Genomic DNA, 23065 nt, shown 5'->3' with positions numbered 1-23065 from the left:
AGGGAAGATTTGCCAAGTGAATTAATCTCTAGTGACCATTATCTTGAATATGTGTGTATAAATTGAGTCACAGAAAGATTGGAGCTTTTTGACAAAAGGGATGTCTTAGAGCTGGTGTTGGAATTTAGCCATCTGTGCCTGCTTTGATTTTCTGCTTCTAGAGATGGGAAAGAGCTAATGGTTTATAGTTTTCACAAGATGGAAAATCCCTTGTAATCAATCTTTTTTGAATTTTGTTTTTTAGGGGAGTACGTTAAAAGCAGTAAAACCTTCCAAAGGAAAAAAGAAGAGAGAGAGCATAGAGGGGAAAGATGGCCGGAGGAGAAAAAGTGCTTCGGACTCTGGGTGTGACCCCGCAACAAAGAAATTAAAAGGAGACAGGGGTGAAGTAGACAGTAATGGGAACGATGGAGGTGAGGCAAGCCGAGGCCCCTGGAAAGGAGGGAGTGCCAGTGGAGAGCCAGGGCTGGATCAGAGAGCCAAGCAACCACCAACTACGTTTGTCCCCCAGATTAACCGCAGCATTCGCTTTGCCACTTACACCAAAGAAAACGGCAGGACTCTGGTGGTGCAGGATGAGCCTGTAGGTGGGGACACACCCGTACCTTTTACTCCATATTCTACAGCCACAGGTCAGACACCTTTGGCCCCAGAGGTAGGTGGAGCTGAGAGCAAAGAGGCAGGAAAAACACTGGAACAAGTTGGCCAGAGCATGGTGGCTTCAGCAGTTGTGGTCACTACCGCCAGCTCTACCCCAACCACGGTGAGGATCTCAGACACTGGCCTTGCAGCAGGGACTGGGCCCGAAAAACAGAAAGGCAGCCGGTCGCAGGCCCCAGGAGAGGTGAGTTGTTTCAGGGGCAGATATGCAATGTTTGAGTTCACTCTTTTACCCTACTTTCTTGGTAACATTAAAAGGCATCTCAAATGCCACAGGGAAGGAGTTATTTCTGAGATATGCTTAAATTGAACTTTGTGGATAGACCTTTACTGCTCTTTGGGCAAATGTGTATATTTTAATAACTTTATTAGCTCTTAAAAGTCACCTGAACAATTAGGCTAATCAAAACTAATTATACAACCCAATTTAATGAGGTGTTAACATATATCTTTTTAATTCAATTACCTATTTATTAAGTACTGGTTGAGCCTCCACCAAGCCTATGAGAAGCAAAGTTAACTGGTTACATACAGTATTGGTTATAGTAGCGCTATAATTAAGGCTTTGCAAAAACTACTATTACCAACCCATATCTTTAGTTCATCATTTTCTATGATATTTTCCCTTGAGGTTGGGCTTCTTCCCCATGATTTGATATGGCCATGAAATTCTTTTTTTCCCTTAATCCTCACCCAAGGATATCTTTTTATTGATTTTAGAGAGAAAAAGAAGGGGGAGAGAAACATCGATTAGTTGACTCACCCCAACCAGGGCTCAAACCCACAACCTGGGCATGTGTTCTGGCCGGGAGTCAAACCCACAAACTTTTTGGTCTTCGGGATGATGCTCCAACCAACTAAGCCACCTGGCCAGGGCCTAACTTAATTTTTTTAAGTCTTACCTTGAAAATTTGATGGAATTTAATCACAGAATTATCCAGTTTACTATTTTCTTTAATATGCATGTATTATTGCTGAATTGGAACTTTTGGTAAATACAAATTAATGTTAAGTTGACTCCCCAATCAAACTTGAAACAATATTAAAATCAGTTCTTACAGTCTTCAGACTCGTTTCAATCTTCGAAGTATGGTTTATAATGCTAGTCATAGTTTTTTCAAGCTGCAATATTAAATACAAATATAAAATACTAAATTATTTTTTAAATTATGTATAGGAAACTACTATATGCTAAGTACCATATTATTATAAATAAAGAATTGAAATCCTTTTTTGAAGGAGCTCATATCCTAAAATCGAATCATTTTAGGTATAACAATGCCAGATAAAACATGGCACTTACATTTCATCTGATTTCTTCCTTTCTCTATAAAATACAGTTTGTTAATTGCTAGCATGCAGAGATGAGGAAGGAGGTAAAATGCTCAGGCAGAAGAGAAGGCGGCCTGTAAATGCAAATTTCACACTGTTCATGGCATGGTTTGTGCTCTGTTAGTTGATCAGCATTCCCAAAGAGAACTAGGTGAGGATCTTATGTGGATTTCCAGATTATGTGCCATCATATTGCCCAAATTAATTAAAATTAACTACATGTCAAAGGCAGTGTGGATGAAAACGGAGAATTATAAAATAGATGAAATTTTACATGCTACAAGGAAAGTTCTACTGCATGCTGTTATTCTTAGGAGTAGCAAACCTGAATAGATGAAATGTGGACTCAAAGGGCATTTTCCAAACAGGTTGGAGAAATTTCTGTAACTACATCAGTAATTTTGCTAAGGTGTCAGCCTAGGTGTTCTCCCTGAGGGTAGGATTTAAAAATATAGATATAGATGTTTCCCTTATGATGTCAAATCTAAAATAGGGACACTGCCCCCACCCCAGAAACTTCTTGCCCAGAAAATTGAGTTGAAATCAGCTTGTCATCACTTTTGTATAAGAAGGGGATTTGGAATTTAATCATTTGAAGGAAAATGAAAGACCGTCCAAATTGTTCTTCATTCATGTGCGTTATTTATTTTTAAAGGGTAACTTTAGTAGTGAAACCTGAGCTACCCCGTGCTGGTTCCTTGCAGTCATGCAGGTGTCAAGGCTCCAGGCCAAATCCTGCTGGTGAAGCAACTGCAATGCCTCAGGGCTGTGTATGTCTATTCTCTTCTTTTTCGTTAGGGGGGTTTAAGTCAATGGTAGCTGGTTAGTGGGAAGGAAAAGAAAGCAGAATTATGAACTCTTAAAATGCTCTGAAAACGTCTATAGTAAATGTCAACTGGAGGCAACCCAAGGGAGCCTGCCTGGGATCCTGCCTGGTTCTCATGCCTCTGTACCTCCCTCCAGGAAAGTCCTAATGGAGGTTCCTTGCATATTTCAAGAATGCCTTAAGTAAATTGAAACTCCCTCTTGTTTTTGTTGTTGTTGTTTTTTAACATAGCCCTTTCCTATCTGGAACTTTTTTTTTAATTGTGGTAAAGAACATAAAGTTTACCATTTTAACTACTTAAAGTATATAGTACTGTGACATTTAATACTTGCACGATGTTGTGCACCCATGACCATCTAGTTTCAGAAATTTTCATCATCCCAAAAGGAAACACCATGTTCATGAAGCAGTCATGGAATAATTAATTTCCAGTGTTTTAAAGTGAATGTTTAGGGTTGTCATCAGCTACTACCTGAAGGTTAATTCTTTTTTTTTTTTTAAAGTTTTATTTATTTAGTTTTAGAGAGAAGGGAAGAGAAGGAGAAAGAGGGAGAGAAACATCAACGAGCAATTGGTTGCCTCTCACATGCCCCCAAGTGGGAACCTGGCCCAAAACCCAGGCATGTGCCCTGCCCAGGAATTAAACTGGTGACCTTTCATTTTGCAGACCGGCACGCAATCCACTAAGCCACACCAGCCAGGGCTAATTTTCTCCCTTCTTTCCTTCCTTCCTCCCTCCCTCCCTCCTTCCCTCCCTCTCTCCCTCCCTCCCTTCCCTTTTTTTTGGTGTTAGTCAAGTGGGAGGATCTGGGTTTTATTAAATTTACAAGTATTAGAATAGTTCTCATACTTACCTATGGATATTTCTGTTTATGTAAATGAGTGTGTAATATATATGAAAGCGACCCTATTCTTTATGCATGTGCAGATGTTAACATTTTTAAGGTAAAAAAGAAAGGTTTTTTTATTCTTCAGTTTGTTATGCTGAATGCTTTTGTTTGGTGGGCATATCAGTATCTATACTTTTCCTGATTGGAGACTTGTTAGATCCTAATGATGGCACAAGTATTCAATAACCAGTGTGCTTTCTTTAATTTAGCATCTTTAGGTTTAACTTTAATTGAAGCAGATAGTCAACTTTTAGGTTGACTTGGACCCATAATTAAATGGCCAAATTCCAAAAGGGTTCATGAATGTACAGTGGGCTTGATACAGGGCTAAAGTCACCTTTGTAAGATGGGAAATTTGTAATTGGTTGGTTTACGTCAACCAAAACTTTAACAATAGCCTCTAAGGTCATTGAGATAGATTAATATTACAGGGTCACTTGGCATATTTTAAAGTAAAAGCTGATGTCTGGTTAGGAATCCTTTTCACCAGTTCCCTGGTGGAGTCGTTATTTCCAAATAGATATTTGGAAGCCTAAACGGACCCCTAGTGTTGTGACAACCAGTTGGCTAACAGCCAAGGGAGTGGCAGGATGAATGACATCTTGCTATCTCTGGCTCGTCTTGTTAAAGATGCCCTCTGTGCAGTCTGTGACAGGTTTCTTCCCTATGCTGATGAAATCTCGTTATGAGAAGTTTTAATGCAATTGTAGGAAAGGAAAGCTGATTGGCCCATAAGAAATGTTTGCCTAGGTCCAAGAAAGAGATCATAAGGCTGTCAAGAGAAGCTAGCATCACTAACTCAGGCTATCTTCTTTTCAGAATTCAAGAAATTCTGTTCTGTCCTCTTCTGGATTTGGAGCATCTCTCCCAAGTTTATCACAACCTTTGACTTTTGGAAGTGGAAGAAGCCAGTCCAATGGGGTTCTGGCCACAGAGAACAAACCTTTGGGCTTTTCTTTTGGCAGTAGCTCTGCACCAGAGTCTCAGAAAGACTCCGATCTCTCCAAAAACTTGTTTTTTCAATGCATGCCCCAAACTTTACCCACCAGTAACTACTTCACTACCATTTCAGAGAGTTTGGCTGATGATTCCTCCAGTCGAGACTCATTCAAACAAAGCCTTGAGAGCCTGTGTAAAGGCAGATCCACCCTTGGAGCAGACACTAAATCAGGCTCTAAGGCTGGCAGCTCTGTGGACCAGAAAGTGCCTACAGAGTCCATGCCCACCCTCACACCAGCCTTCCCACGGAGCCTCCTCAATGCCCGCACCCCAGAGAGTCATGAAAATCTATTTTTACAGCCCCCTAAACTGTCCCGGGAAGAGCCCTCTAACCCTTTCTTGGCATTTGTGGAGAAAGTTGAACATAGCCCTTTCAGTGGCTTTGCATCTCAGGCATCATCAGGTAGCTCTTCCTCTGCTACCACTGTCACCTCCAAGGCAGCACCCAGCTGGCCCGAGTCTCACTCCTCTTCAGATTCAGCATCTTTAGCAAAGAAGAAAACCCTCTTCATCACAACTGACTCCTCCAAACTGGTGTCTGGTGTTCTGGGCTCAGCTCTTACCACCGGGGGTCCAAGCCTTTCTGCCATGGGAAATGGCCGCTCCAGTTCGCCCACCAGCAGCCTCACCCAGCCCATTGAGATGCCTACTCTCTCCTCCAGCCCCACAGAGGAGAGGCCAACTGTGGGGCCTGGGCAGCAGGACAATCCCCTCCTCAAAACCTTTAGTAACGTCTTTGGCAGGCACTCAGGCAGCTTTCTGTCCTCCCCAGTAGATTTTTCACAGGAGAACAAAGCTCCTTTTGAAGCTGTGAAAAGGTTCTCACTGGATGAGCGAAGCTTGGCTTGCAGACAGGACTCGGACTCCAGCACCAACAGTGACCTGTCAGATTTGAGCGACTCTGAGGAGCAGCTGCAGGCCAAGACTGGCCTGAAGGGGATTCCAGAGCACCTGATGGGGAAGCTGGGCCCCAGTGGGGAGCGCAGTGCTGAGCTGTTGCTGGGCAAAAGCAAAGGGAAGCAGGCCCCCAAGGGCCGGCCACGGACTGCACCCCTGAAAGGTGATCCTGCTGGGCTGTACATGGGCTTGGCTCTGGCACTAACCTTGAATACCTGTTGTGCTTCTAGGGCAGCAAAGGCCCTCCCTTTGATGGAAAGTTCTATAATCTCATAGAATTACATAGCCAAGAGGGCCTAACAGAGGCCCCTCGTTAGACCTGTTTCAGGGGAGGACTACATCTAAGTCAGCAATATAAGAGAGGTATCTGTTCCATATTATGAGAGTCCCACAAAGGAGGAGCGTTGATCTTCCTTGGTAGTCTCTCTCTTCAGGAGCTCTTCTGTTATGTTTTTCTCGTCTTTGTCTGCTTCCCTTTGGCCCATCCTGTTCACTCACCCCTCACTTTGCTTCTCTGTGGCACATATGTAAGCTTTTAATGCCTTTTTCAGAGGCTATTAAATCCTGTTGTATGAGATTATTGTCCGGAAGTGTGTAAGAGTTGATGGTTTAAAAAAAAAAGGTCTTGTGGTAAAAGTAGCTATTGTCATTAGGAACCAGTGTCTTGTGGGAGCTTGATTAGAAGAGTCCTTGATTAAAACAGTCATATCCTGAGGGGGTAGGGACAGGTGGCAGCTACCTTCTTCCTTCTTGGGTTTTCCTCACCCATGCCCAGAGTTGTTTCACTTTAATGGGCCACTTCCTTTGAATTTTCCATGGTCCTTAGCTCCAAAATGAAGCTCCTTCTGCTCTCTTTCTGTCAAGGATGGACCTGATGGGCACATGCCCAAGCAGTGCAAAGAGAAGTAGCCCAGGTCAGAGCAAGCATCCTCAAAAGGGTCATGTTATTGAGTCTCATTTACACCTGTCACGACCAACTATTTCACCTTTCTCCCTTGTCACAGTTGGCCAGTCAGTCCTGAAGGATGTAAGCAAAGTGAAGAAGCTGAAGCAGTCCGGAGAGCCCTTCCTGCAGGATGGGTCATGCATCAATGTAGCCCCTCACCTGCACAAGTGTCGCGAGTGCCGCCTGGAGCGGTATCGGAAGTTTAAGGAACAGGAGCAAGATGATTCCACTGTGGCCTGCCGCTTCTTTCACTTCCGGAGGTACCCAAACTTCTCTTCTTTGCCTCCTTCCCAGTTTCCATTCACACGTAACTCCCACTGTTTTTCTGAATCTGTAAGTATATCTCACTCTCTTCCTCTTTGTTTTCCTTTCCTCTCTGCTCTCAGAGTCTCTGCTGAGGCTCTGCCGCAGTAGCCACTTAGTTTGGATTGTGAAATGACATGTGGCTTTGTCCTTGGAGAACTGAAGCCGAATAGTCTCAGCTGTCAGCCCCTGACCTGCGTTGAGTTATCCCTAACTTGGGTTCCATTTGAAACCAGTGGTGTAAGCAGAGCTCCACTTTGGATTATGAATCTGCCTGACCCCTTACTCCCCTCTTCAGCACTAAAGTAACTTGAGTCTCCTAGAAAGAAGGGGAAGCAAGATTAGGAGGTGATATGACTTGTCTTTGAAAAGAGAAAGCTGATGAAAATCCTAGGAGTGTCTCCTGCTTTTACCAAACAACAGCTATTTAGTCACTTCTGCTTGATAAACTTAGAAGAGGAATTTCTTCTAAATGATCTTTCAAGAAACTTTAATTTTTTAAATAAAGAAATCCAAATGGTTTTTCCACAGTGTGGATTCACTTGTTCAGCAAATGTTTACTGAACACATAATGGGTTCTAGTCATTGTTCTGGGCTCTGAGGATTAAGCAGCACACAAACCCATCAAATCCCAGTCCTGAGTGGGGTTGCATTGGAGTTGGGGAGGCAGAGAATAAATAAGGAAAAAAAGGTTAAATATATGGCATGTCAGCTGATACTAACTATGAGAAAAATAAAGAAGGGAAAGAGGATTGAAATGTGGGGGGAGGCTAGAGGAGCTACAGTTTTAAATAAAATGATTTGAGAAAGTGAGATTTGAGCGATGACCTGAAGGAGGTGAGGGAGTGAGCCACACATTTTTCTGGGAGACAAGTATTGCAGGTAGAGGGCACAACAAGAGCGACTGTCCTAAGGCTGGAGTGTACCTGGTGTGTTTATGGAGCGTGGGTGACTGAAACCAGGTAAACCAGGGAGAAAAGGAGTTGAGGTCAGAGAGTTAATGATGGATTCAGATTTTAAAGGACTACTTTAAGGACTTTCGCTTTTATGTCAAAATAAGTCATTGGCGGTTTAGAGCTGGTGTTTGACACTGATGAATGTTTTAAAGGAGCACTGGGTCTACCTTTTTGAGAGTAGATTATATTGAGGCAAAGGCAGAGAGAAGAGGATGTTGCAATTATCTAGGTTAGAAATGATGGTGGTTTCGTGCAGGGAGGTAGCCATAGAGGTGATGAGAAGTGGATTAATTAAGGATATATTTTGAAGATAGAGGCCACATGATTTTCTGATGGGTTAGATGTGGAGTATGACTGAAAGAAAGGAGTCTACAGCTTCTGGCCTGAAAACTGAATGGAATTTGCTGATAAGGAGATTTCTCAAGGAAGAGCAGGTTTAGGAAGGAAATGGGGAGCTTTAATTTGGGCATGTTATAATTGCAGTGCCTATTAGATTTTCAAATGGAGTTGCTGAAAGGACAGCTGGCTATGTAGCTCTAAAGGTGAGAGAAGAGGTCCAAACTGGAAATAAAAATGTGGATGTCACCAAGTATTTAAAACCATGAGTCTAACTGAGACAATTAAGGACTGTAGACAGAGAAATGAAGGCATATAGATAGAGAAGAGAAGCAGTTTAAGGACTGAGTTCTAGAGCTCTCCAATGTTAGAGATAGGAAAGATGAGAGGGAAACTAGTAAAAGAGGCCGAGAAAGAACATCTTGTGAGGTGTCCTGGAAGACAGCTGAAGAAAGTATTTCCAGGAAGGAATAATGAACTGTGGCAAGTGCTGCTGACTGAGTCAGGTAAGATAAGGACCCGACGTGACCATTGGACTTAACAAGGGGGGGATGACCTTGTCAAAAGCATTTTTGGTAGATTGGTGTGGGAAAGTGGGATGGGAATGGATTAAGGGAAAATAAAAAGAACTAGAACTGGCAACAACCAGTGCAGACAACTCTTTCAAGAAATTGCTCTAGCGAGCAAGTAAACGGAAGAGGGTGTGGAATCAAGAGGACTTTTAAGATACAAATTGTTAGAGGATTCTTGAGATAGCAAGTTCAAATACTGACAGTGATTTGGCAGAAAGGAAAACAGATGATGCAGAAGAGACAATTTATGAAAGAATGTAGGTGGAGAGATTGGTCTTTGCTGGGACCTAGTTCATTCATAGTAGCAGAAGATCACATGGCGTATGGGGGCCCAGGTGCAGGAAGGTGTGGTGATGAGGGTTTGTGGGAGTTCTCTCCTGGCTCTTTGTATTTCCTCATGAAATACTTAGAAGGGCCCTCATGGGGAAAATAATATTGGAGGTTTGAAAAGAAAGATGTGAACCAGGCAGACATCTAGGAGAGGGAGTGCACCAGGAAACTATTGCTACTGCCAGGCAATATTAAGGACTCACCTGATATAGGAAGGCATCAATTTAAAGTGTGACAGCACGGCTCTGTGTTTTTCTCTGGTCACAGTTAGCTGGTGGGGGCATAGATATTAGAAGTGAGTGGAGAAACTGATAGACATTTCTTGAGACAGCTTTTTAAAGAACCCAGACCTACTAAGTATTAACAAACTTTCTTACTAGTGCAAAGAATGCATACTACGTTGGTCAAATGTGATGAAAATTCTAAACTCAGACTAATTCCTGTTAAGTCTCATGTAATTTCATTTAGGTATTAGCATTTTAGGTGTGTGTTAGTTTGCATGGCTGCTGCTGTTTACTCTGTATTTGACTTGTCTACCTTCTTGCCTCAGGTTGATCTTCACTCGAAAGGGGGTACTCCGTGTGGAGGGGTTTCTGAGTCCTCAGCAAAGTGACCCTGATGCCATGAACCTGTGGATTCCCTCTTCCTCCCTAGCAGAAGGGATAGACCTAGAAACCTCAAAGTATATCCTGGCCAATGTCGGGGACCAGTTCTGTCAGCTCGTGATGTCTGAGAAGGAGGCCATGATGATGGTAGAACCACACCGTAAGGCACCATCTTGCTCGTCTTCCAGGCATTCCTAGTGGAAGCTTTCATTCTCTTTTGCTGAAGGGGAGGAGTGGAAGGAATTGGCAGATGGCATGTTCTAGGGATGAATTAAGACTGAAAAGATGTCTATGTTGCAAACTGTGTAGCTGAGGTCCTCACAATATCCAGCAGACTTCATTGTTTTAGTCTTTGAAAGTTAAGAAATCAAAAACCCCTTCCCTTGCTTGCCTTTTCATTTTTGTAGCACAACTTCCATAATAAGCATTTTGATCTCTTCCTAGGTTGGGTTCACTCTGAATATTTTCAATTTCCTTTGAACCAACTTGTATTAGTAAGCAATGCTCTATGGTTTATGAATAGATGAAGTGCTACTGGGCACCATCTTTCACACCTAGAACTCACATTATTCAGACATTTATGATTATTTCCACGTCTGTGAGATACTGGATCATACTTCTAGGCCAAGGGAAATTGTACTATGAAATTACTCCCTACTTTTCAAGAGAAGAATCCTCTTATTTCAAACTACCCCAAATTGACAATTTTACAGTATCTTAAGTAACAACATGTGGCATTCATTCTCTGTTGACACTTGTTCAGAAATATCAGAAATTCCATATATTTTGCTTCTCATGAATCTTTGAGCTTTATTGCTGGACAGAATGACTCGAGTAGGAATCAGTGGATCTGGGTCTTTTGCTGTTGTTCAGGAGTTGATATCAACAATATTTCTCTTCCTCTTCCCACCAGAGAAAGTGGCATGGAAGCGAGCAGTGCGTGGGGTTCGGGAGATGTGTGATGTATGTGAAACAACTCTCTTCAACATCCACTGGGTTTGTCGCAAATGTGGATTTGGGGTCTGCCTTGACTGTTACAGGCTCAGGAAAAGCCGTCCACGCAGTGGTAAGCAAATACTGTCCTTTGCCGTTCAAAAGGTAACTTGTCAATGGAGGTATGGCAGTTGGAAACTGAAGCAGAAATGGGTTTGTGTGCCCTCTTTAGCCGCTTAGCTTCATTCATTGCAATTGCCAATATTTTAGCATCATTGGGAAGGCTGATATAAGCCAAGAAGGATTATTGTTCATCTTCCTCTGTTTTGTTTTTAGTAACATCTTTATTGAGATATAATTTGCGTGTCATAATACTCACCAATTTAAAATATACATTGAAAGGTTTTTAGTATATCCTCAGGGCTGTGTAGCCGTCATTACTACCTAATTACATCTTCATCATTTCATCACTCCCAAAAGTGAAAGAATGACTTGTAGCCATTAGTAATTACTCCCTAATCGTTCTTCCCTTCAGCCCTTGGTAACCACTAATCTACTTGCCGTCTCTCTAGATTTGCCTGTTGTGTACATGTCATTTAAATAGACTCATCCAATATTTGGCCTCCTGTGATTGGCCTCTTTTCACCTAGCATACTGTTTTAAAGTTCCATCCATGTTATAGCACATATCAGCAATTCACTATTTGTATTGCCAAATAATATCCTATTGTTTGGGTATACTGCCTTTGTTTATTCATTTATTAGTTGATTGACATTTGGGTTGTTTTCAGTTTGGGATCTTACAAAGAGTGCCTCTACAAACATTTGTATACAAATTGTTTCTCATGTATGAACATATGTTTTTAATTCTTTTGAGTGTATACCTAAGAGTGTAATTGCTAGATCATATGACAGTTACATTTTAACCCTTTCAGAAACTGCCAAAATGTATTCCAAAGTAGTTGTACCATTTTATAATTCTACCAGCTATGTACGAGGGTTCCAGCTTTTCAACCAACACTTGCTATTGTCTGTCTTTTTATTAAAGCCATCATAGTGGCTATGGAATAGTATCTTGCTCTATGGTTTTGATTTGCATTTTCCTGATAACTAATGATGTTTGAGCATCTTTTCATGTGCTTCTTGGCCCTATGTTTATCTTATTTGGAGAAATGGTTATTCAAATCGTTTGCTTCCCTTTGTTCCTGTTTTATCTTACTACATGCCAGGAATCCCCCTTGCTTCTTGAACTCCTAATTCTTCAGTTTCAGAGAAACAATGTAATCATTGCAAAGGCAGCTTAGGCTACTGGGATTTGAAACCTACTTCCCTATCTTACTACACCAACTATGGTATCTTGGGGTAGTTACTCAGAGCCTCAGTTTTCTTATCTATAAAACAAAGATAATATGAGTACTTCTCTCAGAGCACTGTTATGAGGTTTAAATGTAAAGTGATTAGCACACGGCCTGACACCCACTAGGGACTACATGTCAAGTAGCTGTTAGATATTTCAGTCCTGCCCATGAAATGATTAACTGCTGTAGGAATTGCCCTCCCGCCACTAAAACAAAAACAAAAAAACACCATGCACGAGAAAATGAGATGAAATATATGAAACCACAGTTTCAGGCATTGGACAACAGGCAGCATGAGTTTGATCCCCATGGGAGAAAAGAAACAAAGTGAGCCCTACAGTTGCCCCAGTTTAATTCCTGGAGGCAGTTTCCAGGCTGTAGCACAGGGAAAGGCAACTGAAACAGCTCAGTCATCTCACTGAATTAAGAGAGATCAGAGTCTGAGGAGAGTGAGGCAGAGTGCTGAAGAAGTCACAGCTACACAGAGAGAGAACACCAGATGGCTGCGAAGAGGTCGCCTCAGTTATTTGGCTGTAGAGTGATCTGCACATGCATGAGATGAAACTCCTCAAGGCCCAAAAAAGAACCTTTAGAAAGAAAGTGACTGAATAATTTACAGAACTCACAGTTTGTATTCCCACCAGCCAGAGCAGAGAGACACTGGGTAGAGTCCAAAAGGGCCATACCCTAGTAGTGGAGGAACTAGAAATCTTAAACACTGCTTATAGGAATGCGAATTGCTAGCATCACTTTGGAAAACAGTATGACCATTTCTTATAAATTTAAACATAAACTTAACATAAGACCCAGCATCCCACTTCTAGGTATTTATAAAAGAAATTAAATCATGTCCATCCAAAGACTTGTATTTGAGTATTTATTAGCAGCTTTATTCATAATAGCCAAAAAATTGGAAACAATTTAAATGTCCACCAGCTGAATAAAATATGGTACATCCATACCCTGGCATACCACTCAGCCATAAAAAGGAATGAATTACTAGTACATGCAACAGTATGAATGAATCTCAAGATCATGATGCTAAGTAAGAGAAACCCTACACGAATGACTATATGCTGTATGCTTCCCGTTATATGAAATTATAGGAAAAGTGTTAGAAAGTTGATCTACAGTGGTCAGGGGTTGAGAAAGGAGTGTTGACTACAAAGGGCTCAAGGGAATTCTAGGAGGGGAGATGGAAATGTTCTATATCATAATAGTAGCAGTGTTTATACAACTGTACCATTGAATTTATTGTGCATAATAAATTTTATTATGTCTCAGTGAAGCAGATTTTTTTTTTAAAGTTAGCTATTAATCTTCTCTGACCCATGAGAAAATTGGCCTTTAAGGTCTGAAACTCTGACTCACTGAGAGGGATATATCTAGTGACCTCATAAAATAACTGAAGGCATTTCATTTGTTTCAGAGACAGAAGAGATGGGTGACGAAGAGGTTTTCTCCTGGTTGAAATGTGCAAAAGGGCAGTCCCATGAACCAGAGAATCTAATGCCCACACAGATCATCCCTGGCACGGGTAAGGAAATTCCTTTTTTTGAATTGGTGAAATAGTTCATCTCAGCCTTTTTCTTTGAAGCCTCACCAGATCTCTGAGAAGCTGCACTGTTAGATAGGTGTTAGGTTGTATGCAGCCTCTGCTTACACTTTGCTTCACCTTTCTTTCTGGTCAGAGAGGTTAGTTACTTTTCCAGATTATCATTTTACGTTCCTCTGGTAGGTAGGACCAGAACAGAAAAGGCCAGTCCCCATGCTATCAGAAAGACCTCTGGGTTTGGGCTTGTAAAAATCCAGCTGAAGCTAATCCAGTCTCTTGAATCCATGAAGAAGGCAGTTTAGCAGGAGGAATAAATGGTCATTTTGTGTCACAGTCCTGGTTTATTTCATTGATTCCTCCAGACAGCTTGCACACTTCCACTAACACACATGCGTTAAAGATAGTGAATCTGCCCTGGCTGGTGTGGCTCAGTGGATTGAGCACCAGCCTATGAACCTAGAAGTTGCAGGTTGGATTCCCAGTCAGGGCACTTGCCTGGGTTGCGGGCCAGGTCCCCAGCTGGGGTCGTCCGAGAGACAACCTCTCAGTGTTTCTCTTGCATATCGATATTTCTCTCCCTCTCTATTTTCCTCACTTCCCCTCTTTCTAAAAATAAAATCTTTAAAGATGGTGAATCTGCAAATTTACTTCCTATATTCTTCTCTACTAAAGAAAGATTTGGGGAGTGCACTCCTTCACCCTTATACCCACCCCAGTGCCTTCAGGCAGCAGGGCTGCCTGAGTGCAGCAGTAGGGTGCCTGCTTCCTGCCAGCCCAAGCATTGGTTAAAGGTTTGTGTAAGTAAAGATTACATTGGTCTTCTTTTTCTCACTTTTTCTACTTTTTTCTTTAACTTTTATTTCTTTATTTTAGGTATAACTTACAGTAAAGTACCTAAATCTCAAGTGTGCATTTCAAAATATTTACATACTCTTCAATACCGAGAATTAAAAAGACAACAAATTCACAGCTATCAACAACTGAATCTTAAAAAACAAACAAACAAACAAACAAAAAATAGAGGGATCTGACCCCTAAAGTTTTGCCTAGAGGATACCTTGTTAACGTTTACTAGAGGAGGGAGAGAGTGTAGCTTAGTGGTTGAGTTCACAGAACTGTAGGGTTAAAGTCTTAATACTTCCCATTGACCAATTATATGTACTTGAATAAGTGACCTAACATCTGAGTCTCACTTTCATCATCAAAAATTGAGCGGGAAAGCTACTACCTCATTGAAATGTGGTAAGGATTGAGGGAGGTAATTTAAATAAGGTCTTTAGCACAATACCTGGCACATATGGGCATTCTAATATTTATTGTTATTATTGTCTTTTTTCCAGCTCTTTATAATATTGGAGATATGGTACATGCTGCCCGGGGCAAGTGGGGAATTAAAGCAAACTGCCCTTGTATTAGTCGGCAAAACAAATCTGTGTTGAGACCTGCTGTCACCAATGGGATGTCACAGGTAAAGTGGTGTGTGTGGGAATAACTGAGTGAAACTTAAGTTCTTTTTTTTTTTACAGTTTTATTTTTTCCTTTTTTTAAAATTTATTTATTTATTTTTTCAAATACATTTGTCTCTGCCTACCCCCACCACTTTCCCTTGCCCTCTCCCTCCCTCCCTCCCTCCCTCCCTCAACTCTTCCCCTTTGGTTTTGTCCATGAGTCCTTGCTATATGTTCCTTGACTTTGAAACTTAAGTTCTTAGTACCAGGAAATTTTTACTTCTTTTGTATCAGACTACATAGGATTCAATTCCTGGGGAATTAAGGGAAGTTTCTAGGGAAGCATTTCTAGAAAGAGCCTAAGAAGAGTTACTGAAGGAATTTTAATTCCCCCTGACTGGTACACATTTCTCTTGATGCATCTTTAAAACCAATTCAGGTGTAGTTGATAAATAGCACAAAGAGATTCTTTACATTTTGTCAAGATTTATATTGTACCTCAGGGTCCAGTATAGGTGAAGAGTATAGAAAAGGTTACTAGAAATATAGTCCTCTCCTTGTACATGGTTCCTGTCCTTATTGTGTTAGGTGCAGAGGACAGAAATATGAAGATTGACTTGCTGAGCTGGGATCATTCTATCCTGAAAGCAATCCCAAGCCTCCAAAGAGAGTCAGTGGTTTTCTCATTGCTCTATCAGACGTGGAGGTCATTCCTCTTTGATCGTGACCATTTTGAACAAGAGGCTGTTGTGTTGGTTTTTTTTAAGCACACGCATACACGTCCCACTACTAACTGATTACATTTGGAGGGATTAATGCTGAGGGACCTCAAGATAAATGTTCAGTAGAGTTACCATATTAGAGTAAATCATGTGGAAAATTCAAAAATAGAATAATAAACAATTAGTGAGTTTATGTGTGCCAGAAAATATGCTAAGCTCTTTGCATATACTATCTCATTTAATCTTCAGGACAGCTCTATGAGGTCAAGTTCCGATCACTAATTTGCCATTGCAGAATTTGAGACTCAGACATGCTACACAAAACCCTGTTTTATTGTCCAGTCTTGTTCACTTCTCTTTCCATAGGACCTAGCGTAGTTTCTGTCATATCATAGGACTCAATAAGTATATGTTGAACGAATGAATGAATGAAGTTACCGTTTATGGAACAGTTTTAGATTGTTTTCCCAGACCTATTTAGTGTCAACTACATAGACCTATTTAGCCATTACTTTTGCTCCACAAGGACAGGATTCTAACCATATTGGCTGGTCTTCTGTGCTTTAGCTTCCTAGCATAAACCCTAGTGCCTCTTCTGGAAGTGAAACCACCTTCTCAGGTGGAGGAGGAACTGCAGCGGCCACAACTCCAGAGCCTGATCCCAAAGGCGACGGCACTGACACCAGAGCAGATGAACCTCCGAAAGCAGACAGTTTGGCATCAAACAGCAATAGTGAGCTAAAAGCCATCAGGCCGCCTTGCCCTGACACAGCCCCACCCTCCTCTGCCCTGCACTGGTTGGCGGATTTAGCAACTCAAAAAGCTAAAGAAGAAACAAAAGGTGAGATGAACAAAAGCCTTTGCCCTGCCTGCAGGTGGAACGCTTGAGTTATTCTGGGGTTCTTCAAACTCACACATTACCATCCACATTTATGAAACATGCCGCTTGCTTTCTCTGGCTGACCACCTAAAATGATGGAATCTCTTTTGACTTCTTTCTAGAATTGGAACTTTTTTTAAAAGGCACATGCCTGGGATCTACCCTAGACTTCTGTAGTCAGAATTGATGCGAGATTTTTAATAAACTTCCCAGATGGCTCTGTTAGCCAGCTAGGCTTGAGAGCTAGACAGTTTTCAATGGGCAGTTTTCAAAAATCACCTGGGGGATTGTTAAAAATGCAGATTCCTGTGCCCCACCAGAACTATTAAATGAGGATCTTTTAGAGTAAGATCAGGAATCTCCATTTTTAACAAGCATTCCAGGTGATTCCAATACAAGTGTTCCAGAGACTTACTCGAAGAAACACTGTCTTAGAAAGCAAAGGAGATGAAAGATGGATGGGAACAAAGGGAAGTTTGAAATCCAGATCTGGAAAAGAAAGGAAGAAATAAGGAGAGCTTTTCCTTGGCCATGAATGAGACCTACCATACTTGTAGCTCGTCAGGCTTGGCCCACACAAACCATAAGGTAGCTTTGGGGACAGGGGAGAGGAAAGAGTCTTTCCCTCTTTCCACTTGGCCAATTTTTAGGAGTCATTTGCCTGCTGGGGTGTTCTTTGTCGTACCTAATGCTATCCTGGTTATGTTCTTACAGAAGCAGGGTCCCTGAGGTCGGTGCTCAATAAAGAGTCTCATTCACCCTTTGGGCTGGACTCGTTCAACTCCACTGCAAAGGTCTCTCCGTTGACTCCAAAGCTTTTTAACAGTCTGTTACTGGGTCCCACTGCCTCCAACAACAAAACTGAAGGCTCTAGCCTTCGAGACCTCCTTCACTCCGGGCCCGGAAAGCTTCCTCAAACCCCCTTGGACACAGGCATACCCTTCCCCCCGGTCTTCTCTACATCCTCAGCAGTAAGTGTCCCCTCTACAACTCTTGCCTTTGCTGCTTTTCCATGAAAGACCCATCAGAGATCTAATAACTGGGTTAGAGGGTATGTGGGTGACCTGTGTTCTCTACATTGTCCAGACAACAAGATCTTTCTTTACATTAAGGTTAGGATCCTTTTGAGTAGTGAGCCTTTTGTTAGGAAGTCAGTGGAAGTTGAGACATTGAAATTTTCAGTCATCAGTAGGAACTACTTTGTTTCCTTGACAGACATTTAAAAAAAATTTTTTTTAACCTAGGCACTACATCCATATTGTATTCTCTTGGCTATCTAACAGACACCGCAGACCTAACAACTAAGACCATACTTCTGATCTACCTGTGCTCGCCCCTCCTTTAGTTTTCCTCTCTTGGTCAGTGGCATCTTCATTCTTTCACTTGCTTGGCCAGCAATCTTGGAGTCAGTTGGGACTCCCCTCTCTCACATTCCGTAACTAATTCGTCAGCAAATCCCTTCCGTTTGATCTTCAAAATGGATGGAGTCCACCCCTACCTCATCTGCTCTGCTGGTTTCCCTCTGGTCTGAGCCTCTTATGTGAATTTTTTCACTGAATTCCTTTTACAGGTCCTCTATTTTTTCCCTTTCCATTCTGCAGTCAATTTTACACAGGAGCTAGGTAGTCCTTTTAAAATATAGGTCAAATCATGTCACCTCTGCCTAAAAGCTTTCATGGGCTTCCTGCTTCTCTCATAATATAAGCAGAGTCCTTTCAGTGGACTGTAAGGCTCCATCCTATCTGTGTGTCCCCCCCTTACTTCTCTCACTTCACCTACCACTCTCCCTCTTCTTGTTCACCCTGTTCGCCCACACACACCTTCTTGCTGTTCCTTGGATGCGGCCCGGCATGCACCCTCTTCCAAGCATTTGCTCTTGTCCTTTCCTCTACCTAGAGCTTTCTTCCTCAGGTAACCATGTGGCTTGCTTCGTCACTTCCTTGCCTCCCTCCCAAAATATTATCTGCTCCGTAAGGCTTTGTGTTAGATCACCTTTTTAGAAAGTCCATCCCACTCCCATCCTACTCGTCTGTTTTTTTTTCCTACACTTCCTCTTTTTACCATAGCACTTACCACCACCTGAGTTACTGTATGCTTTATTTATTGTCTGCTCACCCCTCCTTATAGGCATTTTTTGCAGTTTTATTTACCATTATATCCTTAGTGCTTTGGTGTAGATGTTTTGTAAGCATTTACTGAACAAGTGAATTCACAAGGTACACGGTTTTAAAGATTCAGTGAAAAATCTCCTTACCGTGGTGTCTCCCAACCACCCGGTTCCTTTCTGAAGGTGACTGTTGTTTCAGGAGTGTCCTTTTAGTGCTATTATCATGTGTACATAGCTTTTCCCTCCTCTTTTTACACAAGTGTTCTACACAGTGTTTTTCTGTTTTCAGTTTCTGTATCTTGAAGATCATTTCAAACAACTACATAAACATGTTTCTCATTCCGTTTTATAATTAATGGCTGAAATTTGATGGATAGTAGGTGGTTGAGCCTTGTACATTGTGGGTTATTTGTATCTTTTGGATAAGTTACTTTAAAGAAATTTTGGTTCTATATTTTTTTATACTTGCTCTGAGCCCCAGTCTTTCTTTTTCTTTTTAAATTTTCGCAGGATGTTTTATGATTACATGCATTCTACAGAGATAATGAGTAGTAACACTTCAGACATAGCAGGCATAAGATTATCAAGTTTACAAAAACCCCAAGTATTGTACCCCTTGGGCATTGTGGCCCAAAAAGAAATTGATAACCTTCAAAGTAAATGATCTCTTTCACTCGGTTGCAGTATTTTGTGATCCCTCTGGTCTACATGCATATGCTTAATACAAATTAAGGGCTGAATGCAAAGCTATTTCTTAGGCGTCAGATCTCTTGAGGCAGAGGGGATCTTTCTGTACTTTTCTTTCATTAATGTAAAGAAAGTGTGATGGATAGAGAAATTTAAGATACTGACTTAATAGGTTCCCCCCTCCAATTATAAAAGACATTTTAACTTTCATGAAATGTAATGAAGTAGATCAGAACTCCTTCTTATGAACACAAATGTTAGATAAGTTTTTGAATGCTCTTTTCATGCTGCCTCAGCCAAACTTACCTCATGGGTTTGTATCTGGCAGGGAGTGAAGAACAAGGCCAGTCTACCCAACTTTCTTGACCACATCATTGCCTCAGTGGTAGAAAATAAGAAAACCTCAGATGCTGCAAAGCGGGCCTGCAACTTGACTGATACCCAAAAGGAGGTGAAGGAGATGGTGATGGGGTTAAATGTGCTGGACCCCCATACCTCCCACTCCTGGCTCTGTGATGGGAGACTTCTGTGTCTCCATGACCCCAGCAACAAAAATAATTGGAAGATCTTCCGGGAGTGTTGGAAGCAAGGCCAGGTAAGCAAGAATGAGCTATTCCCTGTGTTGCCTGTCTGTCACCTGGGGAGTTGCAGTTCTCTCTGGAAGATCTTTGACCAGGGAGATGTAGACATAAGTAACTTCATTGTAGATAGTCTTGCTACTTTGAGTTTTCTTCGATTTTTAAAAATCAAAAGGTTCCTGAAAATACATTGTAGATTCTATTATTTCTGAGCTGTATAGCTCTGTGTTGTTAATAACAGGCAGTTGAAATTTCTGTTAGGTGGTGATCTGGCGTTAATGACACCTTTAGGGGAAAATCCTTAATTGTGATGTGTAGGGTGGGTGGAAGTGGGTGGTACTTTCGTAGGTAAATGTTTCAAGGCCGCACAAGTTTTTGTGATGGTGTGATAACACCGCCTAATTTTTCTGCTTTAGCAGGTGCTTGAGGAAGGGACAGGTTATGGAATTATCTGGATACTTTTTCTGAAAGGTGCATTTGTTAGCTTTTGTCCTCTCACCTCAAAATAGTGATAGATACCAGGGCAACAAAAGTGATTTCTATGGCATCCCCCAAGGGTGGGAATCAAGTATTGTATAATGGAGTAGGAGTAGTTTCCATCTGCTGTAGTGGACAGGTTGAAATCCATAGATTCTGAAACTGGAAAGGAACAATAAATCATTACGGACAAGAAGAGGTGGCCCTCAGGAAGCCCTTCTTCTATTCCATCTCTTAGTGCTGAGCTAAAAGTATTTCCTTAATGGGATAATTTTGTTTCCGCAGCCAGTGCTGGTTTCAGGGGTACATAAAAAGCTTAAGTCTGAACTCTGGAAGCCAGAAGCCTTTAGCCAAGAATTTGGAGACCAGGATGTGGACTTGGTGAACTGCAGGAACTGTGCTATAATTTCCGATGTGAAAGTTCGGGATTTCTGGGATGGCTTCGAGATCATATGCAGTAAGTAGCTTTTCTATCTAGTTCAGTAATGGCAGGCTGGGAAGTAAGCATCTCTGTGTTCATCCCTGCCCATAGAATAACAACTTACATCCTCTTGGCAGGAGGAACATTCTTTCCCGGTGCAAAATGGGTAGCTAGCATGGCAATTACATCTGAGCTTAAGCATGTGATCCCACGGGATGTGTGGAACATCTTTCGCTCTGAGGAAGGGGTATAGAATCCCTCTGAGATGGAAAAATACAGCCTGTACTAAAGCAGTGGGTGAGGAAAACGGTCCATCTAGTCTGTTGTGGGAGTTGACAAGTCTGAAAGTAAGAGCTTAGTCTCCTAAAACTTGTAGTCACTGGAAAATCAGGCAGCAGCTGATCCAGCAGATGTTTGTGGGGGGATTTCTGTCTTCCAGAGCGATTAAGGTCAGAAGATGGACAGCCAATGGTGCTCAAACTCAAGGACTGGCCTCCTGGGGAAGATTTCCGGGACATGATGCCAACAAGGTTAGTAAACTACAGCGGTCGTCTTGAGAGACTTTGGCCTTGCTGAAGCCATCACTGAGTCATCACAGGAGAATGAACTTTGCCTCTTTGCTTTTTTCCCCAGTAACAAGTTAAGTCATCTTTCCTGCTTTTTTGTAGGTTTGAAGATCTGATGGAGAACCTTCCTCTGCCAGAATATACCAAACGAGATGGCAGGCTCAATCTGGCCTCCAGGCTACCCAGCTACTTCGTAAGGCCCGATCTTGGCCCCAAGATGTACAATGCCTATGGTATGAGAACAAGGCCATATTGCCCTTTTTGGACATTAGTGTTCCCATTTCACCTATAAAAAGAGTGTAGAGATGATAGAGGGCAGTGTCAGGTACTAGCGAAGTTAACAGTATCCAGGATGGTTTTGAATATGTTTGGTTTTGCCATACTAATTTGCATAATATCCATATGGGCCCAGTCCAGAGGCTTGTATATCTCTAGTAGTTAGAAAGTTTCCTCTCAAAAATTCTATCCAAGGAGACATGATTCTTGGTGTTTAAGAGACTTGATAAAATAATAATGAAGGAGTCTGAGTACCATGCTGCCCAACCAGCTCTTTGCGAAGTCTCAGTAATGTCCTAAATCACTATGAAGGCCAAGTTATACTTGAATGTCAATAATGCCCATATCTGTTCTGCTTTTGAAGAACAGATCATTTTGGGGGGTGGAATTGGTTCAGTGGCCAAAGCTAATGAAACGATAGTGTCAACCAAGCCAGAAATCAGTCTTAAAACACTAGAAAAGATAGGCACATGATAAACAGATATTCTTTCTTTTCCCAATGTTACTCATTTAAAAACATACTGGAAGATGTTCTCCTTTTTTGTTTGTTTTTGTTTGTTTGTTTTTTGGAAGATGTTCTTAAGAACATACACATCTTTCGGTATGTTCTTCAGAATATTCCCTTTCACCTTGCATATCTTTTACCTTCAGGCTTGATAACAGCGGAAGATAGAAGAGTTGGCACAACAAATCTTCACTTGGATGTGTCTGATGCAGTTAATGTGATGGTGTACGTTGGGATCCCCATCGGGGAGGGTGCTCATGATGAAGGTATGATTTCTAGAACCGCCTGCCTCAGGATGGTGAGGGCTGGCCTTGAGAGTAGAATTAGGTGTCTTCCTCCTTAGTCAGGGACAGTGGCTTTTTCTTAAATTTCTACCAGGCCTAATGTGTAGTAAGTGCCCAGTGGATATTGCTAGATGTGGGGAGGCTTTAGCAGAGAAGAATGCTACTTGTGTATCTTACCAGTCATTCTCCTGGGAGTGCTGCCCTTTTCCACTGAGTGTGTAGCACCACAAAGAGGAATAAAGAAGGAATGGCAAACTAGCCTACTTGGTCATCAGCCAGATCAGCTGTGGGATGACAGATGATAAAGACAGGTCACACACACAGAAATGAAACATAAAAAGTGATATTTTTGCTGCATTTATACTCCCTGTTATCTCAGTACAATTATGGAAGTTTTTGAAAACAGGCAATTTTTTAAAAGGTTATTTATTTATTTTTTTGAGAAGGGGAAGGAGGGAGAAAGAGAGGGAGAGAAACATCAACGTGTGGCTGCATCTTGCGCAGCCCCTGCTGGGGACCTGGCCTGCAACCCAGGCATATGCCCTACACTGGGAATTGAACCAGTGACCCTTTGGTTCGCAGGCTGGCGCTCAGTCCACTGAGCCACACCAGCTAGG

At 41.8% G+C, this 23065-nt stretch overlaps 1 protein-coding gene across 2 annotated transcripts in view; it reads left to right on the top strand.

Moving 5' to 3' along the window:
• The window catches only part of KDM3B (lysine demethylase 3B), a 53402-nt gene that overhangs the window by 24540 nt on the left and 5797 nt on the right, over window positions 1-23065 (top strand). Inside the window, exons 7-20 of one of the 2 annotated variants that reach the window (XR_008528712.1) lie at window positions 245-844; window positions 4528-5767; window positions 6609-6810; window positions 9598-9812; window positions 10566-10718; window positions 13372-13479; window positions 14838-14965; window positions 16235-16508; window positions 17262-17518; window positions 19670-19936; window positions 20682-20853; window positions 21257-21347; window positions 21486-21616; window positions 22311-22389. Coding sequence is in view for 1 of the 2 variants with exons in the window: in XM_054568390.1 (XP_054424365.1) it covers window positions 245-844; window positions 4528-5767; window positions 6609-6810; window positions 9598-9812; window positions 10566-10718; window positions 13372-13479; window positions 14838-14965; window positions 16235-16508; window positions 17262-17518; window positions 19670-19936; window positions 20682-20853; window positions 21257-21347; window positions 21486-21616; window positions 22311-22430 (3958 nt within the window). In the remaining variant the exon portion in view is untranslated. Of the gene's footprint in view, window positions 1-244; window positions 845-4527; window positions 5768-6608; window positions 6811-9597; window positions 9813-10565; window positions 10719-13371; window positions 13480-14837; window positions 14966-16234; window positions 16509-17261; window positions 17519-19669; window positions 19937-20681; window positions 20854-21256; window positions 21348-21485; window positions 21617-22310; window positions 22431-23065 lie in introns of both variants that reach the window. The other variant, XM_054568390.1, reaches the window with a different exon arrangement.

Source organism: Pteronotus mesoamericanus, unplaced genomic scaffold (assembly GCF_021234165.1).
Source record: "Pteronotus mesoamericanus isolate MK-2021 breed Mesoamerican mustached bat unplaced genomic scaffold, CSHL_Meso_final contig_2, whole genome shotgun sequence".
Taxonomy (NCBI): domain Eukaryota; kingdom Metazoa; phylum Chordata; class Mammalia; order Chiroptera; family Mormoopidae; genus Pteronotus; species Pteronotus mesoamericanus.
This window is presented reverse-complemented; position numbering and strand designations above follow the sequence as displayed.